Source organism: Phodopus roborovskii, unplaced genomic scaffold (genome assembly GCF_943737965.1).
Source record: "Phodopus roborovskii unplaced genomic scaffold, PHOROB, whole genome shotgun sequence".
Taxonomy (NCBI): domain Eukaryota; kingdom Metazoa; phylum Chordata; class Mammalia; order Rodentia; family Cricetidae; genus Phodopus; species Phodopus roborovskii.
The window spans coordinates 4,724,322-4,748,590 of NW_026126682.1; the positions used below are offsets into that span (position 1 = coordinate 4,724,322).

Below are 24,269 nucleotides of genomic sequence, written 5' to 3' on the forward strand. Positions count from 1 at the left end.
CCCCTACCTCAGACCTAGTTCCCCCAGGTCATGTCTGCCCCTGTCCTCACCCCCAATGGGTGTGGTCAGTTCAACAGGTGTGGACAGAGTGAATATCTCACTACAAAAATTAGTGAATTTTTTCCTTCTTTTAAAGAAGTCTGGAAAATGCACTTTGTTTTCATTTCTTTGTAGAATTTCAACGAGTCAATGTTACTCCACCAAAATTTATTTTGAAGCCGAGACTAAAGCGGAGTAAACGGCAGGTATGTGTTTTCAGGTGTTTGCATGATATTTAGAATACTTGGCAACCAGTGATCATTTGAGTTTACATTCAGTGTCTGGGCTGGGGGGGGAGGGGACAGGCAGTGCAGTCATTTGTGGGGGGTGGGTAAACAGAGCAGGTTGCAGCTGCATGAAAGCAGCAACTGGATGCACTATTTTAGAAGTAGTGACGAGATGATGGAGGAATATGGAGTCCTCATTTCCATGGATCATTGAGTCTCTGCTCTTGCTCAGATATGAACCACATCATGGGGTCTTCGCTATTCTTGACAGGCTTTGAAGCCACAGAATGCCCTTTTCTCACTTGAACTGCCTTGGATTTAGTATATAAATGAGGACATAGCTTTAGGACTGTTCAGCTGGACATTATGTAAATAGCAACTGTCCTTAAGGTACCTTAAGCCACAGGGGCAGGGGCTGTTCTTTCACAGGGCTCCCACATCTGATGATGGCTTGTCCTGTGTCACACAGTTGACAAATAGCCTAGAATATACATCTGCTGTTAGAATCAACCCACCACAATCATGGTGATGGTGGTTTGTGGGAGCATATGTGTGCATGTAGCTTGAGAAGTACCTGGGGAATGAAATACATGGGGATTAAAGTGAATCTGCTAAAGGTGTGTGAAGTACTTGTTTTATAGAGGGAACAGAGCAATACTCACTATGCATGAGCTTGTTCTTCATACACATGTTAGCATCTCATCATTGACCAGGATTGAACTTAGCAATGCTCACATGCCAAGAACATGTTCTTCCACTGAGCTATTATACATGGCCCTTTTAGAAACAGAGTCTGTGTATGTTGTCCAATATGGACTTGAGATTGCTCTATAGTCAGGTGTAGAACTTGTGGCCTTTCTACTTCAGCCTTTCCAGTAACTATTCCTCAGGGCCATGTTTCCATTACCTTTACATGGTACTGTTTTGCTTCCTTTTGTTTGACTTGATCTCACTCTGTGGCCCAGAGTGGCTTCAAATTAACAGCATTCTTCCTGCCCTAGTCTCCCTAGTGCTGGGATTATAGGCATAGGCTTCCATGTCTGGTAAAATAGAATATAGTTTTAGACAGATTTTTATGTGAATTATAGTTGCTAATATTTGTTGAAAACTCGGCATGTACACTCCATTTTACAAGAATTTTAACTCTAACTGTATGTTAAAACTTTTGTTCCTCATGCTATCCTTATGAAGAAGGTAGTGTTATGATCCCTATTACTGATAAGGACAGGATACACACGTCTCAAACAGGAGCTGGGATTCTCATAGAAAGTCTGGTCCCACAGGTATCTCTAGCCATATACACTCCCTGAACCACTCCTCAGAATCCAGTGTGTTCAACAAGCCACTACCACAAACTTGAAATACATTCTTTAGACACAGACATATGGATGTCTTAAGTTAAATGAAGGTAAAAATAATTTCCATGAAGATTTCATTTACAAAGTTGCTTATTGTTATAAATTCTGACCTGAGAGAGTAGGAGAAATATCCTACTAACACTTGCCTTGGAGTTCTTTCAAAAGCACTTTGACATCTTGTCATTGGCTTCTTTACGAAGTCATAAAGTTGAGTTAGTGTGATACTGTGTGCAAATGCAAGTCCCAGGCATTGCCAAGTCTTCTCGATTGACTAGGAAGCCCAAGGTTAGCAGTTAGGTTAGCAAGGGCGATCTTGTTGTCCTAGTAGGAACTTTTTTTTTCTTTTGAAGGTTATTGTCATTGGGTAGTAATTTAGTTTTCCTGTTTGGGTTTTAAATACAAAAATAAAATCCATTATTCTCTATGAAATTAGTATTTTAAGAGTCTCTTTTTTGTTTTAAAGACTAGAGAATATATTTAGAAAGAGACAAAAATCTATGAGGCAGTATATTTTTAGTTTGTTTAAAATGTAGCACTCAAAAATACATGTATTGATTCTAGTTTGATTTGATGGTGTGCCCCCATCACAGAAATAGTCCTTGGGTAAGTGAACAAGATTTACTGGGTGGGTGGGGGGTTTCCTCAATTGAACCATGACATCAAAGAAAAGTCAATTTAATGACTGGGTGATGGCTGGGCAGAAGGGATGGCTGCCCTGGTAATTTTGCCTATAATATTGATGGATTGTGGTTTTGAGAGTGAGGAGAATTTGTTTTTGAGCAGAGAGATGTGGCAGGTGAAAATCTTCCAAGACTGTGTGGGACCCTCACCATTATGCTGGCCATACCCTTGTAGCTTGTGGGGATCTTATGAACCACACCAGAGAAAAGTCATGCCACTCCTAGACTTGGAGATGACTCAGGAAAGTGCTGGTCCCCTCACTTTCAATGTTCTGCTTGTATTGCTTTCCATGCCACTGCTTTGATGAAGACAAGCATGGAATATGTAAGTTATGAAGCATATATCCATATTTAATTGTTTTTGTCTAAACATTTTGATGAAAAAAATTGTAATTTGCTGTATCTCGTGGAAGAAGAGGCAAGAGAACAATTCCATCCTTGATTTTTATTCCTTATTGATTTTTTCAAACCATACATTTTATCTACTTAAAAACTAAATTGATGACATTTTAAAAGTTAATGCTGAAGAAAAAAGGAAAATTTTGTTCTATTGATTTCTTTCATGCTTTTAGTTTTTGCAACTTAGTTTAGATGTTTTGTCTTTTTTCTTTTTTGTTTTTTTTCCCCCCACTGTGCTATAGCTTCTTCGATTTCCCCGTAATGTAGAAGAGGAAACTAAATACATCGAACTGATGATTGTGAATGATCATATCATGGTAAGATTTGCCCCCCCCCCTTTCCTTCTATCCTTCTTGCACCTAGCTGTTGTGTAAACACTGTGTTTAAAAGAAACACAAACCTCATCAAGTTTTGACTTGGAAAAGCCATTTGTGTAAACACACACACACACACACCACTTTTGGAAGCTTGAACACAATTTTGTTAGATTTTAAGATTAAAGCACTCATGGCAAACAGGCTATAAGTATTGGCAACTGCCCACTTGGCTACCTAAATAGAGTTCTACCACCACACACAGCCTATATAGAGGTCTACCACATGTGACAAGCAGTCACATAAAGAGGACAGGAGCTTTAGAGAAGAGGGAAGCCAACCAAGCATATTTTTGACCAGGAACGACGTATAAATAGAAAACATGCTTAGGTGGAAGTAACCGGCAATTGTCATGAGGATCCAAAAATATGTCTTTTTAAAGATATTTTTATATATTAGCTATACATATATTAATGTGCTTGTTAGGATATTTTCATGTGCCTGTAATGCATTGTGACCATAGCCACCTCTTCATCTCCCCATTATCTTCTCTTATTATCTTCCCTGTTCGCTCTCTCCCAGTCCTGCTAAGTACCTTCTTTCCTCATCCATCCCATTTCTACTATTTTTGTGACTTTTTTTGGGGACCCAATGTATTTCACTAGGGGTGTTCCCAGGAACATGGATAAGAGTTTGTTTCCAGGAGCATGGGCTCAGTATCCACAGCCTCCCCTCAGTGCTTTGGATTTATGTGATTAAAGCCTTTCAGAATACCACTGAGGCCAAGCAAAACAAACATGTGACCTATATTTACTCTGAACCATCTCCTTGTGATTTGTATCTTAGGTATTCTTCTTACCCCAGAGCCATGAGGAACTTGTAAAGTTCCGCACGTGTAGACATATCCACATTGACTGCCTTTGGTCCTATCTCACTTTGTATGTCTTACAGTTCATAACAGCTTTCAAATGAACAACCCCGCAAAGTGAACCTGGGCAGTGGATGGAGTGGCTTCTATTTTAAATATTGGGGAAGGAGTGTGGTAGGGATGAACCTAGAACCTGGTGTGCACCAAGCTTCTATATAATATGTTGCACTCTAGCTCTTTGATGTGACACTTACTGAACTTTGTCTCTCAGATGAGATCAAGTCATCTTTACCTTCAGTCCCCAGCTTTCGGGCTTTAGGGTAGATAAGAACAAGGCTCTACCCTGAGGGTTTTTGACATAAAGCCTTAGGAATTTCTTCTGATACTTTGTTTTCTGTCCTAAGATGATTATGTCCTGGTGGCTTTAAACCCCCTTCACTGTTGTCTGTTGCTTTCAGTTTAAAAAGCATCGGCTTTCCGTTGTACATACAAATACCTATGCAAAGTCTGTGGTGAACATGGCTGATATGGTGAGTACTGACCCTCTTAAGCATTTCCCCTTATTGCTGGTAGATGGGTAATAGAGTGCTTATATTCACATTCCTAAAGTTACACTTTAGCCAGCATGACCTCAGAGACCTGGTGACCTTTCTTGTCTGGGAGGGCGGGCTGGCCAAAGATATGCATGCATTTTTTTTTTCTTATATGTTTCCCACCATAAAAGACAGAGCTAGACCCACAGACTTTAGCAAAGATGCTCACAGTGTACATCAGCACAGGGACAGTGTGGGGACTGTGCCTCTTCAGAAACGCTCAGCACTGTGGCCAAACTCTGATTGGCTAAGCTCCCAAGGAATTCTGTCTAAGTTTTCCTCAACACCATGCAGGTTGTGTAGCAGTCCCCTCCTTAGAGAACCTTTATTGTTCTGCCTTTTTTGTTACAGAAACTCAAGAGTTCATAAATTATTCATCTTGAATACCAAAAATGGACTTGGGGAAAGCCTTGTGTCAAGCATAAGTATTTGTCAAAAGAAAACCTCGTTTGTAAAATTTGCTTTGTTCAGTAGGTTTTCTTTGGCAAATAGTTTGATTCTTTGTTCTTTAAGGGAAGTGTATTCAAATTAGGAAACAGTTGTTTCTTTAATTAAAGCAAAGTCATTTCCAGAAATGGAACTTTGTAGTGCTTCATAAACTGACTTTACCATGAGTGTAGAGATGTGTTCATTTCATTAATGTCCTAGATCTACAAAGACCAACTTAAGACTAGGATAGTATTGGTTGCCATGGAAACGTGGGCTGCTGACAACAAGTTCGCCATCTCTGAGAACCCACTGATCACCCTCCGTGAGTTTATGAAATACAGAAGGGATTTTATCAAAGAGAAGAGTGATGCAGTCCATCTTTTCTCGTATGTAACTTTTTAACTACTTTTACTTTTCCTGGTTCCACATTGAATGCTCTCTTCTTTCTGACTGAAATGTACAATACAATTATTGTGTCATGTGGCTGTGCATTTGGAAGACGTTCTTAAATGTAGATCGTTTGAAATTTTCATGAGGTTTAAGTGGCCCAAGTTATTATTGCATGTCTATTTTATTATTTTTCTAATGTGTTGTCATAGCATCTGCTCATTAAATATGCTGTTAGTCCATACAGAGAATTCCAAGCAATTCCTTATATTTTTTAAAATCGGCACTTTTTAATGCCACTGCTCTCTCTGGTTTGAGTTCTGAGCAAGTTTCTGGAATTTGTTGTCAGTTTCTAACTCTTGGGTTCTTCCTTTCAGTGATGCACATGTTAGATAAAACAGCACACTGTATGCTATAGAATTTTAAGGCCTTATCTAAAACCAGAGCTGTTGAGGACAGTTGTGAGTAGATGTGAAAAATGCATTTTGGGTGTTATTTTTCATTTTTATCTAATTTCAAATTTAGAGAATAGATGTCAGAATTCCATAAGGAAATTACCTATGCACTTTACCCAAATTCAAGACTTGCATTTTTTTTTCTCACTTCTTGCTCAAGAATGAATTAGAGACAACCAGTTTGCATTTACTACTAAATACTTGAGTCATTCAGTGTGGTCACTGAAAAATAAAGACATTCTTTTAAAAATAAAACATTCTTTAAATTATTTTTAAATAAAAAAAGTAAATCTTTTTTTAAAAAACAATGTTTAACACCGTGTGATATTCTTTCACAGTTCGTAGTTTCTGTTTGGTCTAGTCTGTGTTCAGACTTCATCAGTTTCCTTAATGCCCTTCTGTAGCTACAGTCCTCTCTTTGAACATTCAGTACAGTGCTACACAGTGTGTTCAGTTTTTGTCTTTGTAGTCTCCTTTAAGTTGAAGATTTTCCCAGCCTTTGCTTTTATTGAACATGATACTTTTCCAGGAATGTCTGATACTTTATCATTAATTGTATTAAGTCATTTATTTGGGCTAAATCTCTAAGAAAGTGATTTTTGTGTATTCTCAGAGAACATCATATCTTCAATTGATTTCTAGCGATGCATTTCCATACAAGCTAGGCATTGATCACTTGGGAAAGCAACCCTCAGAAACAAACCTTTCCCTTTGATCATGCGTGTAAATCATTTTCACATTCCTTCTTTACCTGGAAAATGTATTGTATGCACTGAGAAAAATAAATGTACTAAATTAACAACAAGAGGGGCTTGGCTGTTTGAACTGTGAACAGTAAGCATTTTTCATTTTCTTTTCTAAAAGGGGAAGTCAATTTGAGAGTAGCCGAAGCGGTGCAGCTTATATTGGTGGGATTTGCTCGCTGCTGAGAGGAGGAGGCGTGAATGAAGTAGGTGTGAACATCTGTGCAATACAAAGTGGTATGATGGCTGAAAACGCTTTCCTAATACCTCAGAAGTAATTTTTCAGTAGTTCGAAGTCTCCAGCTGCTAGGTTGCTTTATCAGTCATCAATATAGTTCCCGTGTTGCCCAGATGACAGATAAGGGAGGAATAAAATAAATTATCTGATGGCTGAGCTAATGTTCTACATAGAATGATTTCCAGATTAAGCCATTCATATAGAGAGACTCTGAACATTAACTTCATTGACAATAAGAATAAAGCCCAAGTGTTAACATTCTTGAATGAGGATTTCTCCACATTGAGTAACCCCCAGAACACTGGCTGGCCACCTCACAAACCCACTGGATGTTGTCTTCTTTGGTCATATTTGACAAATTTGGGGAGACTGAAAAAGTGGCGGGTTTCCTAGAGAAGGGCTCACTCTTACATTGGAAACAATGTAAGAAAAGTGCTGCAGTCTTTGGAAGGCCACATATTGGAAAGTTAAAGATCCTGTTGACCACAGACCATCCTCACTTCCTGACTATCATTATGTTTGCTACAGGTGCTTTCTGTTCCACTTGGGAGGAAAACTAGTTCTAGCTGATTTGACACACTTAGCTTTATTATGTATTATCCAAAGACTGGCTCATTGTATAGAATCCTTAAGTTTTTCGGGGATGTTATCAGATGAAATTTTGATTCAGAATTATATTTAAGTTTCCAAACTACAAAATGAATGCTTTGCTGGCTCATAACATTTCTTCTAAGACTTAGTCACACGTGAATTAGTTTCCTACTACTTCATCCCAAATGTGTGTTCAGTACTAGCTACAGGATGCTTCTACTCAGCTAGAGAAAATATTTAGGGGCATGATAGTGCAGGCCTATAATCCCAGCAACAAGAAGACTGAGGCAGGTGGATCACTATGAGTTAGAGGTAAGCTTAGGCAATGTAGAGAGGCCCAGTTTCAAAAACATAACACACAAAAAAGGGAAGAAAATACTTAGGAATGATTTGTTTTCAATCGTTCCCTACCATTTTCTCTAGACTATCTAAATGGAAAACAATGTTCACTTACATTTACTTTGGTTTTTTTTTTCAGTTTGGGAAAACTGATTTGATGGCAGTAACACTTGCTCAGTCATTAGCTCACAATATTGGCATAATCTCCGACAAGAGAAAATTAGCAAGTGGTAAGTTTTAGTCCTGTGTGAATTAGTTGTATTTATTAAGATAGACACCCTGTTAAATATTTTGTAGAATGAGATTCTTTTTAATTCAGTTGCTTGACCAGGATTGTGGGAGGTACAGCAAGATATGCAAACATGCTACAAAATTTCCAAAGTAATGAAGGGAATATTTACTTCTTATGTGAAAAATTCCCATGTAAAATGAATAGTGAAACTGTGTGCTGATAAAGGCAAAGCTGGATTTAATCCAATAAGGGACAAATTTTGGAATCTGAAATTTGCTTGTGGAGAATTCTAGGTTGTTTGGGACTCAGATCATATTGTACTATGGTTTATTTAATGCATCTCTGCCTATGACCCAAAACACAGAATTTCCTTGTTGAGAGCAGACCTGATGAAGGGCCTAGGAAAGTTTAGATCAACTACAGTAGCATCCATGAAAAACAAATTTCCAAAGTAGATAAAGGCACTTCTCTGTGAATGGTCTCATACTGTGTATTTGAGGTAATAACTTCATTATAACTGTATTCACTTAATTAGTTTAATGACAAATATTATAAATATGGATACTTGTAATAAGAATACCATGTATGGAGAGCTATTATTTCCTGGGTGATGGAATGCTGTATTACAGATATCCACTAGTCATCTGAGATTCAGGATGATCCTACAGGATGCCTGTTCTCAGTCCCACTTTATAGATGAAGTGACTAGATCATAAAAGGATACTGTCTTCAGGATTAGATGTGTACTAAGGGACAAATTAGGATTTTCAAGTCAGGCAGTCTCTGATTCTGGGAACTTTCTGCTTAAACAATCGGAATTCTCTACTGCCTTCTACCAGAGGCCTCAGCACCAGGGATTTTGGGAGCAGGAAGACATAGTAGTATTCCTCTCAAGCTGGTGAAGCTGGGAAGCCACTGGGTGCCACTGTCTTTCATGTAGCTATTTAAAGTGGGTGGTCTAAAAATATGACCATTTGTGAAGCGTTGGGGCAATGTATGTGACCCACATGGGATCATTTTGTCTTTTATCCATTGCAGCCAAAGCTTTTAGTGTAAGTAGGGTTAGAAAGCAGTGTTTTGAACGCAGAGTTAAGATACAGCAGAAGCTACCTCCATGCATTCAGTCTGTAACTGGTGGTGCCTCCGTTTTCTTTTAGGTGAGTGTAAATGTGAGGACACGTGGTCTGGATGTGTGATGGGGGACACCGGGTGAGCCACCTCTACTTCAGAATGTGACACTCTGTAACTTAGTGCACTCACTACAGGCATTTATAAAAAAAACAAAAACAAACAAAAAAAACAAAAGAGAAATGTTCTTGATGGGCCTGCATGTAAAAATTTTTTTTAACAAAATGACCTCTTATTTAAGACAAAACAGAACAAAAGTACTGGAAGTGAATGAGAGGACCCTAGGAACTTTTTTCAGTCTTAGGTGTAGGCAGAATTATAATGATGTAACAACTTTCTTCTTCTGTTAGGTCTGCTTGCTAAATCCCCTTTCTTTTATCTCCTTCAGCTCAACTGCTAAACTGACTCTCAAAATGAAACCAAAACAGTGCAGCCTGTATTTGTAGCTTTCTCAGGTCCACAGTGATGATGGTGGTGGGATGGCTTCATAGTGCAGTGTTGTTGAACACAAGGTTGGGGAGAAAAATGAAGATTTATCTGATTTTCATTTTTTATACAGTCCTGTCTTCTTCACACAGTCAGACTTCAACTCTTGTCTTTTTTTTTTTTCTAAATAAATTGTTAGAACCATTCATTTGGTTCAAGACTTACTACTCTGCCCTGATTTATAGTTTGCTTTTCTTCTGCTATTATTATTTCAGTATCATTCCACACACCCAGGCTTCTCTCAGGCTTTATGTTTTACTCCTGCTTCCAGTAGCCTCAATGGGCTGTAGAGAAGAAAATGGTACACACTCGTATCCTGGCTTTCCAAAGGGAGACATGCCCTTCATCCTCAGCAAGGCAGCCACCTTGAATTTTGTCAGATTAACCCGTGCCATCAATTTGCAACATTTGTTTCCTAAATACCAATGTGCTTCCCAGCACTTTTGTGAATCTCAACTGTCTGAAAAAATAAATGTCTGCCAGGTGTAGTAATACATACCTGTAATCCCAGAATTTGGAAAGTGGGAGCAGGAGGATAGGTAGTTAAAGGTCATCCTCTGCTATTTTGTGAGCTGGATGCCAACCAAATATACATGCAACTGTCTCAAAAAACAAGTGAAAACGAGTAAGGTTCAAATTTCTTACTTTAATGTTTAGATGGTTTATCTATCCATATCTTCATTCTCATTTACCATCTCATTTCCTAGTCTTCTGTTGTTTTCTTATCATAATCCTCATGGACTTTTAGCTTCTCCAAATTTGCTTATTATGATTATATTTTAATTTCCAACTCCTTTTGATTTCCCAATTAAGCTATTTTTTTTCTTTTGAATGTCTTCCTCTGTTTTCTCGATCCAATCACATTTCTAGCCATCTTTGAGTTTTATCATGATTTTAACTGATGCATGATATTTTTTGTGTGTAGTGTATATACGTGTAGGTGTGTGCTGGTCTTCACACCCAAGTATACATGAGAACATGGAGACCAGAGGTCACCATTGGCTGTCTTCCTTTATTGTACTTTGCCTTCTTCTTTGAGATAGGCTCTCTCATTGAACCTGGAGCTCATCAGTTAGGCTGGCTGGTTAGCCACCTCCAGGGATTTACCTTATATCCCCTAGTGCTAGCTACAGATGGATGTTGCTGGCCTCAGCATTTGCTGCTGGCTCAGCTTTTCGGTCTTTTTTTGCCTCTGCAGCAGGTGCTTTACCACCTCAGCTGTCTTTCACAGTGTTCCCTGAATTACAATTTAATTCTCTATACACATTACCCCTTTAAACATTTAGTCATACATGCTTAAAGAATTATATTTTCACTATTTTTTATTCCTACCTCATACCTCTTTAACTAAACTTGATGTCCAGTAAATATTTATTGGTTCAGTTTGAATTTTGAACTCTACAGATAACAAGGACAGACAGTAAGTGATGGTAGGAAGTATACATACAAACATGTTTATAAAGTGTTTTAAACATTTTTCTTTATATATCATTAATGATAAATTTTGTAATTGCAGTTTTCCAGTTATTAATATATGTCATGTGCGGACCTTTTTCATTAGTGGTTTTATTTAATATAAGCGAGGTATAGCACATGCCTTCAATCCTGGTACTGGGAAGATAGAGGTAGCTAGATTTTTGTGAGTTGGAGGCTAGCCTGATCTACATAGAAAGTTTCAGGTCACCCAGAACTAAACAGTGGAACTTTGTATCAAAATTTGTATTTAGTATATCTGATTATTTTTAATTAGTGACATTAAATAGACAATCCCTTTAGTATGAAGCACAATTACAGAAAAATCACTTAAGATAGGTGGATAGATATCTTTTTCCTTGAAATTCTCCATCCTTTAAATGGACACACTCTAGAGAAGGCCCATTTGTATAAGTGTTACCTGCTATGGTTCTTTAATTTGATCCCTGCTGCTCAGCATCACCTGATACCCCATAAGTACATGCCCTCTCATTTGGTTCCTGAAGTTCGTTGGCACTGCTAATGATGGAAACATGATTGAAATCAATACTACCAAGTAACTGAAGGATGTGTTGAATGCAGTTCGTACAAAATGGAAGGCAAACTTCTGTGACCTACATCCTTAAACCGTTGATATATAAAACAGATTCACTGTTGAAAGTGTGGAAAATTTGTTTCCCATCACTGCTGAAGGCTGAGGAATGGTTCTGGTTTCCTATTGTACAGCATGTAGGATTCTTGGCAAGGCTGTGACCCTAGTGAGTACATTTGCAGGACTAAAGTCACAATAGATTGTTTTACACCCTGAGGCAGGGTCCCATGTACCCCTAGCCAGCCTTGAATTCATCATCCTCCTGCCTCTACTCCTTGAGGTCTGGGATTTGAGGTGTGTGCTGCTGTGGCTAACTTAAACAAGACTTTGACATCCAAGGTTGAGCGGGGAGCCAATGTAGTGTCGAGCAGTAGAAGAAACAGGGAACTTGGAGGAAGCCTTTCTTATAATGGGTTATCTGGCAGAGATGTGTAGGATAGACTAAAGGGAACCTGTAAGATCTCTGAAAGAAAAAGGGAAGAAGATGAATCTTTTCATGTTAAAAATAGTTTGTCTTTTTAGGAAAAAGGGGAGTGAAGGAATTAGAATAGTTTAGATGACTTATACCTGCTACAATTTTATTTGGGATGCATTTTAGTAAAAAAATAAAAGTAGTTTCAGCATATAATAAATTATAGTAGTTAATTTATGAAATATTAGCTACTATGCTAGAAAGAAGTAACACTATGGGTAGAAACAAGTTCTTGAAGGCTGGAGAGAGAGGAGAAATCATATGTGTTCACTGTCTAGACACAGTGGGGGCAGCTGTGGTCCTGCCACTGGAGAGATGGAAATACGATTGTCAGTTCAAGCCAGTATGGACTACTTAGTAAAACCCTTCTCAAAAAATAAAATAAATAAAAGCTATTTGTTATTATCTTGTTTTTCCTTTTAAGTAAAATTTCAAGATAAGACATTTTTTGAGAATATAAAAATAAAATTGACATCTTTCTCCAGAGGTATTCATAGTTGATTTTTAAAAGTTACTACATTTTAATTAAGTTTTAAATTTCTATTTTTATTATTTTACAGATTTTGGCTCCTGCTAGATATATAAATATTCACTTTACAGTTAACACTGAGCAGCCATCATTTCCCTAACAATTCTTCAAAACTGTGACTATTAATAACTCTATGCTATTCTAGTCTGGCTACCTGTCAAGAGTTTGGTTGGCTATCCTCTTATTCGTCATCATTTGTGTTACTTTCATGTTCTTTGCTATTATACATTATGCCACTTTAAATGTTTGTGCATATAGCTAACTGTTTTTGTAAGAAAAAAAATCTAAAAAACAGGAATTATTGATCCAAAGGTGTGTGTATTTTGAGGATTCTTAATGTACATTTCTAAGTTCTTACATCATCGTATTTCTTTTTTCCTCTGTATAATTTATTTCTGTTTTCCTGTTACATAATTTTAAAACAATTTCAAACTTTAAAAAATGTTCCAAGATTAGTAAGAAAAGATCCTATAAGTACTCTGAATCATATGTTGCTAGTTTGGTGCTCAGTCGCCCTCACCTTTGGATGTATTTCCTATAATAGGAACCCTCCAACCCAGCCAGAGAAGAGCCAGGAAAGTTGTGTAGTTCCCCACATTCAGGACTGACCCATATATCAGAAATGTCATTTACACCTGAAGTTTCAGAATGAGACATCATATTAGGTTTAAATTCTTTATATACCTTCAGACTGGAACAATCCCTTAGATTTTCCTTAGCTTTTATGGCCTGACACATATTGTAAATTATAGGCAGTTATTTTGCCTGATGTTTGAGTTGTAGCTAGTTGTATGTTATTCATTCAGTATGAAGTAGTTGTTTATTGTCTTTGATGTAAATCATAGGTGCTGTATGCTTATCTTTCTTTTAATTCATATGCAAATAAATGAACAACCAATAGCCACTACACATTGCTAAATGAAAAGTTTAGAAATATAATGGTTGACTTGGATGTGGATTTTTAACACTGTTCAAATTTATGTCTAGCAATTAAACAAGGAATACTAACACTGTACCGAGAAATTCACTTCCTGTTTCTTACAGCTATTATCTCCCTAAAAAGTTCACTCAGTGCAATATTGAGGAGTATCATGACTTCCTGAATAGTGGTGGTGGTGCCTGCCTGTTCAACAAGCCTTCTAAGGTAATAAGTGTGGTCAAGACTTATTATTTATGAATCATTCCACACTTTCATAAACACCAACTTTTATCTACTGAATCTAAATTTGGCCTGATGGGCATATGTCTTCATTTCAAGACCAGCTTTAATCTGGGACAAATGGGGTATTTCTGATGGTATAGCTAGCAGGCAGAAATGAGTGGGGGGTTTGTTTGTGCTGTTTTCTTTCACCCTTTCTAGTTAAAAAAGCATGGGCTTGTATTTCTATTCTGTTATGTGAAAACTTTGGCTAACTTCTCAATGAATATTACATAGCTATTAGTAATTCCTGAGTGCTAATGTTGCATATCATCAGAGGATAAATTATATTCAAAAGACAAAAAAAATGATGAAAGTCCAAAGGTCAAATGGGCTCAAAAATCTCCTCTTGGTAGGTCAAAATTGCTTTAATTACAGGAGTTACTTGTTACAACTCTCTGCAAATCTGTGTTAATGGCTGTAGTTATGGTTATATGCAACTGGTCCATGGGCATAGTAATTGTGTGATCAACTTCTAATCTAAAAGTAACTTTGTTCAAAGAGCAGTTAAGAGCACCTACTAGTCTCCTGTTGTGTGGCTGACACCTTCATGTAACTCCATCTCTAGGGGATCCAGTGTGTCTGGCCTCTGAAGGCATCGGTAGTCCAGTGCATTACACACACACACACACACACACACACAAGTGCAGGCAGAGACTGAGAAATCGAGAGAATTAAACCTTAAAAGATGAAATGAAAGCACCCCTCCTTAGTATAGATTTAAAAAATGTTCCCTTCATAATTTTATTTTTAATTTTATTTTTATGAGTGTTTGCTTGCATGTATGTATATGAACCACATGCATGCTTGGTGTCTGAAGAGTCCAGAAGAGTTCCAGAATGCTGGAACTACAGTTACAGATAATTGTGAGCTGTCATTTGAGTGCTAGGAAATGGACCTGAGTCCTCTACAAGAGCAACAAGTGCCCTTAACCACCAAGTACCCTCTCCAGATCTGCAAAGATAATTCTTAACAGGGTAGTAGCAAATAGAAAAATAATTATAATTGGATTTTCACAAGTGATTAGACATGATAATCATGGTAATTTTAGACAGCTGATTAATTATATGGACAGTGTCTATTACTGTTCATGTTTCAGGTAGGAATCTCTACTATGTTGCTTGTATCATTTTGTGTCTTCTTACATTGTGTTGTGTTGTGTTGCATTTTATTACTATTGTATCCAGCACCTCCTACACACCAAATGTGTTGTGTTGTTAAGTACTATCCTACCCCGTGCTAAGACTTTAGTCTAGGCTTCCGGACTCCAAATGTCCTGCTTTCTCACCGAAATGGGTATTCGGATGTCAAACTGGCTTGGTTTTCCTCAATGGCTGGGTCATTTATTTGGTGACATTCACCAGACCCTTCTTGGTGTCCATATTATATAATATAAATGAATATTAAAATAGAAATCAGAATTGATCTTCTAAAGTTCGAAGTTCTAAAGCTGTACTTTTTAGTTTAAAGTAAATAAAAATGTGGTTGGAGTGGACAGCATACAGGCAGTGTGTGTTGCTGTGGCGGCAGCCCTTGGGGTCTTTGATGTTTCCATTTCAGCCCCTTCATGTTTTTCCTCCCACAGCTTCTCGATCCTCCTGAGTGTGGAAATGGCTTCATTGAAACTGGAGAGGAGTGTGACTGTGGCACCACTGCGGTAAGTCCCCTGTCATTTTTGAAGACAGGTTTTAGGTAGCTAGGGGTCATTCTAACTCTGCCCCCTTGAGATAATACTGAGCATTGTATGTAGAAATTTTATAGGATTTATGAATGAATGATTGTCATTGTGAGTTTGAGTATTTACTTTAGAAACTATTTTGGGGAAAAGGACATTTTCGAGGGTTTCGCAACTGCTGATATTCCTTAGGAATGCGCCCTTGAAGGAGCAGAGTGTTGTAAGAAGTGCACCTTGACCCAGGACTCTCAGTGCAGTGATGGCCTCTGTTGTAAGAAGTGCAAGGTAAGTCACTGGCCGATAATGGCCAAAGGTTGGAAGGGAGATGTGCTTAAGCTGTCAGCTTAAGTATATATAACCTACTAACCCTGTCTAACACACAGCAAATGACTAAAGTCCTAGTGGTTATAGGATCCTCCTGAAGCCTCCTGAAGTGTGGCTTTGTTAGCATTCTCATATAATAGTAGCTTACCCAGTGTCTTAAACCAGTAAGTGAGAGAGCTGGGGCTTGAACCCTGTTACTTCTCAGAGGCCACCCTCCTCATCCTGACTCCTTAAAGAGAAACAGGGGTAAACTAATCTTGGAATTGAAGAGGTTCAACAATTCTTTTCTTGCTGTGTGTCTTGGTCCATCCTTCAGTGTTAGCCACTTAGGGATCAATAGGAATGCTTCAGGCAAGAACATACTGCGTTGACATGGAGATGAGAGTGGATCTTTATCTCCTATCCCATTCCATCCTTCCCACAGCCTCTTCAGACCGACCTCCAAATACTTAAACTTTTAGATCAAAATTAAAAGTTACTTAAGGTATAGCACTCCCAAAGAATTGTTTTTCTTGTCCTCATACATCATATTCTGTTATTTCTGAGATTTAGGACCTATTTATCTCTATTTTATGTTTTTATGGAGCTGAGCCAAGTACCTGTAGAGTAGTTGGTATAGATTATCAGCACATGTGTTTTAAGTGGCTATCTGAACATGGAGGTACTTCCAATGATTATTTGCTGATTGGATAGCTTTAATGGGTTAAAAGAAGGTAGCACATAAAACTTTCATGGCAGCTGTCCCTCTATGGGCTAAGCACTTTTGGCTAGTGTCATCTTAAATCTGGATTTCCCAGCTGCCACCAACATGCTTGTCCTGATAAGAATAAGACATACTGTCTGTAATCAGGGTTTGCCTTGTGCTTTGTAGGATGTTAGCAGCATCCTTGGGTTGTAATCATTAGATTCTAGAAGAATGTCTCCAGATGTTGAAATGTCTCCTTTGGGGCAAAATCACCCCAGCCTGATACCGCTGTCTTAGATAACACCCACAGGCACACTTTTGGAATTGGCATGGTCATCCTAACTTTGACAGTTGAGCTGTTCTGATCTAAGGTTGCTACCTGCAGAGGCTGGCTCAGAGGAAGGTGGCTGCCTGCTGACCCCCAGCCCTGCCAGCAGTGGTCCCTGTTGTTTCCACTGCATTGCTGCATCTCTGGCTGTTTTCTGCGGGGTCTCTGAAAGCACTTTCCTCAAGGGGAGGTTAAACCATATGTGATTCAGATGCTCTCTCTCTCGGCTCAAGTGCCTGGAAGGCTCTGACCAGGGGGTCGGGGAATAGGGTCCTGGGCATGTTTTATTGAGTGAAGCACAAACACAGATGGATCCAGTTCCCAATATCAACAGCTTTAAAAGGAAAAAAGGGAGGGGTAAAGTGAGGGAGCTTCTGACAACTTTACATGTCCCTGTTCTACTATGGTCCAAGGAGTTAAATTGCATCTATAAGTCCAGTGAGGCTCAAGATTGATTTCACAGCATCACACGAGTAAGAAGTATTTGAGCTATTTGGAAACCAAGAAGCGCAAACAAGCCTCTGATAACACTTGTCCAGAGGTGCTAATAACAGAAAATCAGAGAAGAGTAAAAGATATATGTAGAGATGAGTCCGGGGATGGAAAGGAAAACTTGGGAGGAACATTTTCCTGGGAAGTAATTGTGATGTGGTCCAAAATGTAACTTAAGCAGATGCAAAAGCTGTACACTAGGTGTAAATAAGAAAGAAGGATAAAGTGGAATCCAGATTACTTGGCAAGGATTCCTGGAGCGTTCTCCTTGAAGCCCTCTCCATCCAGGATATTGTAATGTGTGGTGACTATGGAAGTTACTTCACCTATGAGAAACTGTCTTACAATTATTAAAATAGCAGTTTGTTCAATAACTGTGTTTTGTGCAGACTGTCATCCTAAAATAATTTAAGTGTTTTTCATGGGACTATGAGAGGTTTTTTAATGGGACTATGAGAGGTTTTTTTTTTTTTTTTTAATCTTTTCACAGTTTTGCACATTGAGTGATGTTCTTTTCAGTTTCAGCCTCTGGGGACTGTGTGCCGAGAGGCAGTCAACGATTGTGATATTCGTGAAATATGTTCAGGAAATTCAAGCCAGGTAACCTATACAAAAAATACTCTATACAGGATAATTTCAGGGAAAGTGGGGACATCTTTGGTCTGTTCCAAGAAAAACGGGGCAAGATGTCACTTGTCTCTGTCATGTCACATCAACCTCCGTGTGGGGGAAGGGGGTTGGGCATAGAACCAAGGCCTGTGTATGAAAGAGGAAAATGTTCAACCATCAAGATACATGTCCAGCTCTTACATTTGCTTCATTGTTGGCTAGCTTCTTTTTTTATTATTATCTTTGCAAAATCTCAAATGCCATCACTAAGAAACAAAGAGACAACATAACCACCTGCTTTCTGTGTTGTGACTGAATAAATAAACCCTGAAAATGGGACAAGGTAGGTCCCTGATCATGAAGGGCATCTTGCACTTTCCCTGTGACCAGGTAACACAAGACTAGGAGAGAAGGTTGTGTTTTGTATTGTTTGTGTTTTATTTAACAAAACCATAGAAACGGATATTCATACATAGCAGGGCAAGAGCTGCTATCATTCTTCAGAGAAGACGGATTAAATAGTGATATAACTATAATAATAAAAAGATTGATTTTAAAGGATACAGAGAGATCTTTATGTAAGAGCATTCTCCCCTTTTACTATGTAATTAGCATTCTTTCAAGCCAATGCCTTCTGGAAATATGGACATAATAATTACCACAAAGGCTCTTAGGTATATGTATACTACATCAGTGTGATTATAAATAAGCAGGAATTTGTTAACAATCTTAATTCCATGCTTAACAGAGATTCTCAGTTGGGTTAGGTTAAATAGGATTTTTAAATAGGGGATTGTTCTAGTACACTCTTAGCTTCATTTATTATGTTGCATCCTTTGTAAATGATATCTGTAAAATCATATATCAATGATATGAGGAAGTTTATGTGACAAAAAATAAAGAAGCAGAAAATAATGTGTCTGTAGTTTCCTTTTATTTTTATCTTAAACTTCAGGTTTTATAGAAAAGGGTAGAGATGAATGTCTAGGAGTAAAGCTAGTTGCATTGGGTAGCTTCTCTGTCACATCTTTTTTTCTGTCCTTTTACACTGGCCATCTTCCCCAAGAGACTATATAATTACATGTTTTTCTCTCACCGCAGTCTTGAATTGTATATGGCTGGTTGTATCATCATCAGACTACAAATTTTAAGTTGCTTCAAAGCAAAAGCATGATGAAGTATGACATTCTTTTCAAAAGTCAACAGCAGAGGCGACATGAGTCTTTTCCCCTCCCTTCAAACTCCTCCCCATTTTTCTTTCTTGTAAAAAAAATTTTTTTATTTTTAAAATTCTTTAACAGAATGAGTCCATAGTAGATTTTCATTTTAGTTGATCTTGTCTCCATATTCCTGTCCTGCTTTCCTCTACTGTATACTTAAGATACTGTATACTTAAGATACTTCCAGCATCTTAAGTCAAAGGCTGTATTGCTCCTAGTGGCAAAAGGGAAGAAACTCTACTTTTGGCTTCACTGATGGGGGCCTGTTCCTCACTTTTGTCCTAAGCCCGGTCTTCTTCTCTAAGTAATTGTGTGTCTGAATGAAGCATATGTTAATAAATACGTTAGCCACTGAACCATTCTAGTAAGTTCTTTGCTAATCAGTTTTTGCCTTGGGTAGATGTTATATTTTTAAAGTGATGCTCAACAAACTTCCTCATACCTTCTTTTAATCTTCTGCTTTTTATTTATAGGTAGTTTAAGGGACTAGGTGTTAGTATTCAGGCATCTCTACTGTCCTGTCCTTGGGGTTCTGACAGGATATGCCCTCAACTGCACCACCTATGCATTTTCACTATGTTCCCTTTAAAAGGGCCCTGCCCACCTCCCATCCCTGTCTCTCTCTCTCTCTCTCTCTCTCTCTCTCTCTCTCTCTCTCTCTTTCTTTCTTTCCCTTTTTCTGTTCCACTCTCTCTCCCTTTCAATTCTCCTCTTTCCTCTCTCTCCCCCCCTTTCTTCTCTCCTTTCTCCTGCTGCTTCTGTCCCTGGAGGTCAGTTTCCTTGAGGCTGGTCTTCCCCCTCCCTTTCCCTTTTATGTGATCCCTCCCTCCCAAAAAAACCCTCTGCTTGAACCCTGTCTTGTGGCATCGTTCTCTTGCATACTACTTTTCTTACATTACAGCACTAGGTGTATTATCAAATAATTTTATAAAATGAGAACATTAACAGGATTGAATCAGCCTTGTGTTTGTTCTACATTTGGGTGACAGTTTGTTCTTTCTTCCTAGTGTGCCCCCAATGTGCATAAAATGGATGGGTATTCCTGTGATGGTACTCAGGTAGGCCACTCAGTTTTACCTAAAATTTCCATGAGCACCAGCAGGAGAGAAATGAAATGCTGAAATTTTATGTCGGTAAGAAGATCAGTTTGAGTGATTCATAATCAATTCTGATGACCACACTGATGGGCTGGTTCCCAACTGTATGTTCTTTTTTCTGTGTCTAGCACAGCAGACATTGTTTTCACTGATGGAATTTCATTTTCTCATTTTAGGGAATTTGCTTTGGAGGAAGGTGTAAAACAAGAGATAGACAATGCAAATACATCTGGGGGCAAAGTAAGTTCAGTCATGTAGCTTGATTGTTTTTCTACACAGTATTGTCACACTCCTTTAAGGGAATATGGACTAGAAGTGAATTGTTAATACTTAATAAGTAGAGATTTCTTAAAACCACTTCTGGATAGGGGAGAGACACTTTTCTAGAAATTAGAGAAAAGCACCTTCCTTGAGAAGCCACGGCCCCACAATTCTGGCTAGTTGGTAGTGCATGTGGATGAGACAGAAGGTGCCTTTGCTGCCAGGCAGGCAAACCCACCTGGTGCACAGCTTGGAGAATAGAGCAGACTTGATTTCAGCTCCTCAGCTGAGTGCCCTTGAACAAAAGATCTCACATGGCCCTGGTATAGCCATATGGGATGGGCATGGTCCCTGGCTAGGGTATCCTTGCATTAGACATAAGAATTTTAACTAGAGTTGCTTTTTCCTGGTCTACTATCTTCTTTAAACTACAACTGGCTTTTGTAGTTATGAGTGACCTTCTGCTGAGGTAGCTGTCTTGTAAAAGACAGAAATGTTACTGTTGCCCTCTTCAAAATCTGTCTGTTTTAAAGTATACTATCTTAACATTTATATTTAAATAATAGTATTTAAATTATGCTAAATCTAAATTTTAATTTAAATGTTGTTTTGTCTATTTTCTCCAGAATTTCTAGGCAATATTTTTGGAAAATGTTTTTGTTCTTAACTCCCTAAAAAATATTTTTCAGGCAGTGTGTTAGTATGTAGCCTAGTTATATATCTTGGCCAGTTAGACCTTGAATTTATAAGCTTCTTGCCTGGCTTCCCAAGTGCTGGAGTTACAGACATGTAACTGTCTGTATTATTCGAAGTTCTTTTGCAAGATGATTTATACTAGGAAAAACTATAAAATGAATCATAATCATGAGATATCAGAGGTAGTGGTTACAACCCTTTAGGAAAGGAGCATGTATTCTCTGAGTCACTTGAGAAGCATTGGAATGGGGAAAAAATGTAGTCATGCCGGTTTGTATGCAATTAGCTACTGTTTAATATGCATGTCTCTGAAATGCCTGGTACCAGAAGTGTGTGAGATTGTGAAATTTCATGTCAGGGAATACATTTGGGGATGTGACCCAAGTCTAACCATGAGGTTCATTTGTGTTTTATGTATACACAGATATCCTAAGGATAATTTTATGTAGTACTTTTAGCATTTTAATACACCTGCATTTTTACTGAGACTTCTTATATTAGATCAGGACATGGACTTTTCTAATTATTTTCTGTGAATGTGTGTGTTGCACATATGTATGTGCAGGTGTGCATGCCTGTGTACGCACAAAAGGCAGAGGAGGACATCAAGTGTACAACTCCATTACTCTGTCTATCTTATCCTCTTGAGACAGGCTCTCACTGGACCAGCAGCTAAGCTGGCAGGCAGCAAGCCTTGGCCATCCTCCTGCCTCTACTCCCCATAGCTCAGAGGTCACAGGCACATGCATGTTCACATGTGGCATTGTACATGATTTGAACCCAAGCTCTCATACTTTCACAGTATGTTGTTATTCATTGTGCCATATCTTCAGTGTAGATCATGTACTTTTCTACATATGATATATTTTTAGTTCTTAAAAGGTCTTGGAACAGGAAGCATTTCAGATTTTGGATTAGCAATACTTGTGTCACCAACTATCATTTGATTAGTTTACAAAAGTCTTCATTACTTTTTGTTCCTCTATGTCTCTCTCTGTCTCTCTCTCTGTCTCTGTCTCTGTCTCTCTCTGTCTCTCTGAAATCAGATCTCATGTGCATAGGCTGGTTTTGAATCTCCTATACAATTTAGGAGGATGATCTTGAACTCCTAATCCTCCTGCCTCCATCTCTGGATTGCCAAAACAACGGGCTTATCCCCCCTTCTTGGCTGGAAAATCATTTTGTTCTTGCAGGTGACTTTGATAGCCAACGCTAGCTTCAGAAAAGATCAAAACCCTGCAAAGATGATGTAATACCTTAAAATGGTCTTTGCATTTCAGAGACTTAGCACGAACCCAATCTCATCTCAAATCAAAATACAAGTTTTTCCTTTTTATGGCAGTTAAGAATTAGTAAGTAAGGTGAAATTATGCCATTTCTTGAATCTGGTTGTACTGTGTAGCTATTTGAATAATATTGCCCTCCTTAGTAATAATGTTTCTGATTGAGACTCATGCATTCGGTATTGAGATTAAAATATGTGTTCAAGGATAGCACCATCTCCTAATTAGTGTCAGATCCTGGGGCGTATTGTCATAGTCTGTAGCCTAACTCCTCTCAAAGTTCTGAATATACCTATTTTCTTATTTTAAATAAGGTTTCATGGAAGATGCACCCAAGCCATGTCTGTGATATGGTACACCTTTTATAAGTGATGGTGCAATTTTTGTTTTTGTCATTGATAACACCATAGCGAGCAAGGCTTTAAACTGCAGCTTCCCTTGCTACAGACCTGTGAACAGCTCCTGAGTTCACTCCATCACTGATGGGAAATTCTGTTCTGCTGCAGAGGTAACAGCATCTGACAAGTACTGCTATGAAAAGCTGAACATCGAGGGGACTGAGAAGGGCAACTGTGGAAAAGATAAAGACACGTGGATACAGTGCAACAAACGGTGAAAACTGATGCTAGCCCAGACTTCATCCTTCATTCCATTTACAAGCGTAAATTCCAAGTGGAATGTTCCTATTTGGGTGCTAATAAAACATGCTATCTTGACTGTTCTCATTCTTTCCCAGAGCCTCATCATCACAAATGATCCCAATTCTTGATATGCACCTGGACCTCTTGCCTAGGGGTCTAAGTTATCCTTATAGTTGCTACACTTTCTCACCTAGACAGGATGTGCCAGCATCCTAAGATTGAGGAAGAATAAAGCCATCACCTATATGTTGAGTGGATTAGCTAGCTCTGACCTTTCTTAACTACCTCTCTTGTGTTTGCTAAATATCTAAGTGTTTCATTGTCCCATGTAGATAAGAATAATTGACTCCAATGTCAAGTCATGAATCGTGGTTGTTTTTCCCCGTTGCTTCCTACCATTTATTATGAATTAATCCTTTCATTTCCATTGTTATTAGAACAGCTGAGTCCAATAATTTAACTACTCCAAGAATCTCTTGAGTTTTCTTAACTGACATTTCTCAAGCATCCTGTTACCAGAATAATCTTATTCTATGTCCTTTTGAATATGTCAATTCTTTGCTCAAATTTCACTGGCTCTGCGTAGCTGATTAGTACAGTAGTGCTTCTCATATAGTGAATACACATTGTGTATTTATTTCACTTTAATAAGCCTGCCACTTAAACATTGGGACAGCCCTCTTGATTTATAGACAAGGCAACCAAGGCAATATCAGTATCTATGCCTAATTCTAAGGAATTAGTATCTGGTATTCTGGTATCACAATGATCTCTTGATTTTTCTGCTGAAAGCCTGTGATCTTAATTAGCAAATAAAATGGAATCCCAGGCTAGGCACAGTAGTGCACACTTTTAATCCTAGAACTTGGAAAGCAGAGGGAGGTGGATCTCTGTGTCTGTACAGTGAGTTCCAGATCAAGGCTACATAGTGAGACCCTGTCTCAAAAGGGACAGAGGAACAAGAAGCAAGAAGAACCTAACCAGGCACATCTTCCATGATTTGTGCCAAACCACAGGTTTTTTTTTTCTTTCCTCCTTTGATCTCCCAAATTCTAGCAAATTTTACTATTATTAAGACCTACAGCACCCTGCCCCATGTTAATGTGTTTGTTTGAGCTACTCATTCCTTAGAAGTAGTTCTTACATCTACACCAACACCAGTGAGAGAATCATCCATTTTTCAAGGCC

At 38.3% G+C, this 24,269-nt stretch overlaps 1 protein-coding gene across 18 annotated transcripts in view; it reads left to right on the forward strand.

Moving 5' to 3' along the window:
• The window catches only part of Adam22 (ADAM metallopeptidase domain 22), a 207,373-nt gene that overhangs the window by 146,928 nt on the left and 36,176 nt on the right, over window positions 1-24,269 (forward strand). For all 18 annotated transcript variants that reach the window (XM_051174550.1, XM_051174551.1, XM_051174553.1 and 15 more), the window contains exons 8-21: window positions 175-245; window positions 2,946-3,020; window positions 4,344-4,415; window positions 5,127-5,293; window positions 6,614-6,698; window positions 7,800-7,890; window positions 9,050-9,101; window positions 13,617-13,716; window positions 15,356-15,427; window positions 15,638-15,730; window positions 17,794-17,874; window positions 20,111-20,161; window positions 20,377-20,440; window positions 22,947-23,052. In XM_051174550.1, coding sequence (XP_051030507.1) covers window positions 175-245; window positions 2,946-3,020; window positions 4,344-4,415; window positions 5,127-5,293; window positions 6,614-6,698; window positions 7,800-7,890; window positions 9,050-9,101; window positions 13,617-13,716; window positions 15,356-15,427; window positions 15,638-15,730; window positions 17,794-17,874; window positions 20,111-20,161; window positions 20,377-20,440; window positions 22,947-23,052 — 1,180 coding nt within the window. The remainder of the gene's footprint in view (window positions 1-174; window positions 246-2,945; window positions 3,021-4,343; window positions 4,416-5,126; window positions 5,294-6,613; window positions 6,699-7,799; window positions 7,891-9,049; window positions 9,102-13,616; window positions 13,717-15,355; window positions 15,428-15,637; window positions 15,731-17,793; window positions 17,875-20,110; window positions 20,162-20,376; window positions 20,441-22,946; window positions 23,053-24,269) is intronic.